This window comes from Ziziphus jujuba, chromosome 11, assembly GCF_031755915.1.
Source record: "Ziziphus jujuba cultivar Dongzao chromosome 11, ASM3175591v1".
In the NCBI taxonomy this organism is placed as follows: domain Eukaryota; kingdom Viridiplantae; phylum Streptophyta; class Magnoliopsida; order Rosales; family Rhamnaceae; genus Ziziphus; species Ziziphus jujuba.
The window spans coordinates 11354888-11359766 of record NC_083389.1 but is presented as its reverse complement, the minus strand read 5'-3'; the positions used below and the strand labels follow the sequence as shown (position 1 = coordinate 11359766).

General features: G+C 37.0%; 1 protein-coding gene across 1 annotated transcript; it reads left to right on the top strand.

Moving 5' to 3' along the window:
- Nucleotides 1-461: 461 nt before the first annotated feature.
- Nucleotides 462-4461, top strand: LOC107403741 (carboxyl-terminal-processing peptidase 3, chloroplastic). The gene is made up of 12 exons (XM_016010654.4): nucleotides 462-877; nucleotides 1140-1221; nucleotides 1385-1515; nucleotides 1754-1840; nucleotides 2338-2416; nucleotides 2656-2744; nucleotides 2885-2920; nucleotides 3076-3195; nucleotides 3292-3378; nucleotides 3490-3639; nucleotides 3730-3837; nucleotides 4004-4461. Exons 1-12 carry the CDS (start codon nucleotides 542-544, stop codon nucleotides 4256-4258), a joined length of 1560 nt encoding a protein of 519 aa, XP_015866140.2. The 5' UTR covers nucleotides 462-541; the 3' UTR covers nucleotides 4259-4461.
- Nucleotides 4462-4879: the final 418 nt, after the last annotated feature.

Here is a 4879-nt window from a genome sequence, read left to right as displayed (position 1 = left end):
TGGCAATGCAGGCCCTTTATCTTTTTCATTTCAATTTTTAGGGAAAATTCATGCTACTGATCCACACGGCTTTCACAAAAAATAAATAAATAAATAAATAAATAAGTTAGAAAGCCCAACTACCCATAAGTTGAAACTACAGCCCATTAAAACAAAATCGTTTGAATTATAGCCCAAATGAATTGTAGGGTTTGGGCTACATAGAACTTCAGGCCTGAATTTTCAAGGCCTGGTTTAAAGGGGGCCCATGGGCTTGGGCCTCATGAATCGTACACGTGTAGCCAACCTTGAGGCTTCCTTTGAGAAGCTTGGAGAGATTCGTACACGCAAAAGCAATGCCAAATGGATCTCTCGCTTTTTAACAATTACAGCCACAAATGCCGAGATTCATGTGGACCCCACCAGAATCTCAACGTTCTACTTCCACTCTTCAACAACACAAACACCAATTCATATACTCCTCTTTCTCTTTCTCTCTCTCTCTCTCTCTCTCTCTCTCTCTCTCTCTCCTCCATGCGATTAGTCTTTCTTTCCCACAAGTATGGAGCTTTTCTCCCCCAAGCTTGAACTGAAACCAATATACTGCTCGCCCATTTCTTCAAAAATCCCAAAACTTGCTTCACCAACACCTCGCCCTCTAACTCTAAGCTTGAGATCAAAATGGAGGATACAAGTGCCCTGCTCTTGTTACAGGCCGGAAGTCACTGCTACAAAATCCGAACCGCCCAAGTTTTGTAGCAAGGAATGCCTTGCATCAATTGGAAAAGGCTTTCTTGGAGTTGCTGCCGCAGCCGCTGCTTTGTTATCTGTCTGGTGTGACTCGCCGGCTCTCGCAGAGTCTCTCACGGTTGCTTTTCCTGTTTCTCGTGCTAGCGAGGTGATTGATTTTTATTTACTTCTGCTTCATTTTATTTCATTGATACTTTGATGGGCATTCATCTTTGTAGTAATTTAATCATTCAAGTTTTTTTTTTTTTTTTTTTGGGGTATTATTAATTTTCTGTCTGCCATTTAGCTTGGGTTGTTGTTTGATTGTTTAATTAGTATGTGTCAATTTTGTATTTCTCTAATGTGCAATTAGCTGTAATTGGGCTGTATACTAGACGTGAAATTCTGAGAAAAGAAGGGATTTTTGCTAGGTGAATACAGTTCAGAGAACCCTTGTGGAAGCCTGGGGTTTGATTAGAGAAACATTCATTGACCCAACGTTTAATCATCAAGGTAATGGAGTACTCTCTAAGTTTCCAAATATTAACTGTAAGTTTAATACTTGGACGTGTATAATCTTATCCTTGATTAATCCTAACCCCACTGGTGTTTATATTAACAGTGTTGAGACAATTATATGGTATTAATAAAGTATATATGATTTGACCTTTTGTAGATTGGGATCTAAAGTTGCAGCAGACAATGGTGGAAATGTTTCCCCTTAATTCAGCTGATGCAGCTTACACAAAAATCAGTGGAATGCTCTCAACTCTTGGAGATCCCTTTACTCGGATTATCAGTCCTAAGGTTTTTTCTATAATCCCCTTTCTTTCTGCTTATGTCAATGTTATGTTGATTTAAGGTGAAAATTATATATAGTTTTGGCTTACAGACCTTGTCAACTTGATTGATATTACCACATTTGGCTATACTTAACTAAGCTTCCACGCTTCCACTTTTCTTGGTTGTTGCTTTTGGGTTAATTTTTTCTATTTTTTTTTTTTTTTTTTTTTAGGTGATGACATGTTTTATTTTGTACTTGCAGGACTATCAAAGTTTTAGAATTGGAAGTGATGGGAATTTGCAGGGAGTAGGCCTCTTCATAAATATTGAACCAAGAACAGGCCATTTGGTTAGTTACTTGGATAATAATCTTTGTTTTTCTTTCTTAGTATTTATGACAAAATTCTCTTCTCGGAAATTGAATATAGCTTATTCTTTATGTTGGTCTTTATGTATTTTCTTTAAAACCTGTCTTCTATTAAATCTCGGGACAACTACTAGAGAAAACAGTGCTTTATGCTACTATATAAATACTTGGTAAGGTGGTGAAATTATGAAATTATCTATTTGTAATTCCATCTTCCGGTTCACTCTTCTATGGAAACAGAGAAGTTCTGTTGGTGCTGAAGCATCAAAAATCTCTTCCAACACTATCATTGTAACTTGTGAATTCTTCAACATGTGTTCCAATGTTGGAGAGAAGAGCTCTAATAAAAACTTTGAATGTGTTCTAATTATGTTGAGAATAGAGAGACGGAGCCAACTGAAAAAATTCAGAAAATGTCAGTATCGATTGCATAACAAATTTCACTTCCTTATTTTAATTTATTTCAACTGAAATTGCAGGTTGTTTTGTCTTGTGTAGAGGGAAGCCCAGCTGCTCGTGCTGGTATTCACGAAGGAGATGAGTTGGTAGAGATTAATGGTACTTTTTTTTTTTTTTTTTTTTAGCTCAACATTACGGTGACAAACCTGATTACTAATTGAGTTTTAGTTAGTTTGGAATTGAGAATAAAGGTATTTTCATGAAAAGCAGGCTAATACGTCTTTGTATTCCCACTCTCATATACTTCTTTTATTCTTAATCCAAGAAGGACTATACACAATGTAAATTCCCTCTTTTTTTCTCATCCTAGTTTTTCAAATGCTGTCTTTCTGAGTCAGGGGAGAGACTTGATGGTGTTGACGGTGAAGCAGCAGCTCAGAAGCTTAGAGGTCGTGCTGGAACAACTGTTACAGTGAAAGTTCACAGTGTAATTTTCAACGCTCTTTGCTCAAAAAGTTGCATCAGAAATTTTGCAGCCATGGAATTATCCTGTGGAGCATGAAAATATTCATTCTTTCAAGAACTGAAAATTGTTTCAGATAACTGACTTCATATTCTGTCACACAGGGAATAGATTCCAGAAGCAACTCCCTAGTAAGAGAGGTATTGATTTATGTCATTCGTTATATTGGCATTGTTCTCTTGTGAATTGTGAAATGCAAGTTTGTACGGAAACTGCTTCTAATTACAGTTGATGCAAAAGACTTGCTAGTGTTTTATCTACCTAATGTTGAAAAACACGATTGCTATACTTGAAGGTCAAACTACCTCGTGAATACATTAAGTTTTCGCCGATATCCAGCGCTATCATCCCTCATAAGACCCCAGAGGGACGTTTAACAAAGACTGGTTATGTGAAGCTCGCTGCATTTTCTCAAGTAGTTTCACTAATTCTCTTGTCTCCAAACTGTGCAAAAATTTGTTATCTCTCTTTTAATGTTTTTGTTAAAAGCCTCTCAATCCCATTTCGACAGACTGCTGCTCCTGATATGGAAAACGCCATTCATGAATTGGAAAATCAGGGTGTAGACTCATACATACTGGATCTGCGAAATAACCCGGTAATGATATATTTATTCTGATTTGGAAAAATAAAAATCCCAAATAGCTTATTTTCGGCTTCCAAATGATTGGTTACTCCTCTTTTTCATTCTTCTTGTTTCATGTTTCAGGGAGGATTGGTAAAAGCAGGGCTTGATGTTGCCCAAATATGGTTGGATGGGGATGAAACTCTAGTGAACACTGTTGACAGGGAGGGAAATATGCTACCCATTAACATGGTCAATGGCCATGCTCTAACCCATGATCCTCTCGTTGTAATAGTAAGTCCTGGATTTTTATGCTTAAATTTCTTTACAGATACTTATTTTATTGTTTGATAAGTGATCAAATAAAAGAAGTGAATTTTACAGGTGAATGAGGGAAGTGCAAGTGCAAGTGAAATCTTGGCAGGAGCATTGCATGACAATGGCCGAGCCATTCTTGTGGGGCACAAAACTTTTGGTAAAGGAAAAATTCAGGTATTCATAATTTCATATCATGTGGGATTTTCTGTTTCACATGGTCAAAGAATCTAGCACATTGATAACCCCAAGAAATATACTTTTAGCATTGCCAAATCTTTATCTAACTGTGAGTTGTGATCATGTGAGGACCCATTTTTCCTAATTATACTTGCTACTACAGAGTGTGACAGAGCTGCATGATGGGTCAGCTCTGTTTGTGACGGTGGCAAAGTATCTTTCACCGGCACTTCATGACATAGATCAAGTGGGTATTACACCAGATGTACAGTGCACTACAGAAATGCTTAATCCTCAAAAAGATTCATCATCAATCTTGAAGACCAAGAGCTCTGTCTCATCTCTGGAAGCAGATTCCTGTATTCTGGTAGCAGAGCATGAGTTGGACATCCAAGAGTCTGAAGGAGCAGCTTCTTGAAATAATAAGTACCTTTTTTACACCATATTCTTAACCTTGTAACCATAAAATTATTTGAAGGCATTGTAAATTGTAAAAAAGAATCACAAATTCTGCTTACAACAAATGGGTTTGTATACTGTACACCAATAGGAAGTCAGAATTAGAAGAAGATAGTAATATTGCATTCAATCTTAATACCAAAAATGGAATGATGTTTTTTATTTATGACTTAATCGTAATACAATAAATATTAACCAAGAATGGATTCACTACAAAGAATTACGCAACACCCAAAAAATTATACATATATATATATATATAAAAGAAAAAAAAAAGTGATAATAATAAACTCAGAATGCTGTGAAGAAACGCATTGATGTAAGATTAATTCAAGAGAAAGCAAGAAGTGAGAGGATGATAGAGGAGGCCACGGCGGCGACCGAGACCGGCAGAGAGAAGCCAGCTCCAGTGTCCATGGACGGTGAGGGAGATGGTGCCAAACCGAACTCCTGAGCTGAAACCATAGCTGCTGCCAAGAAGATTGCAATGACGAATGTGAAGACCTTGGAGGTGGTGAAATTGGCCATGTTTGGAAAAATGAAACAAAGCAGCAGAAATCACTATGAAATTTGAAGCCAA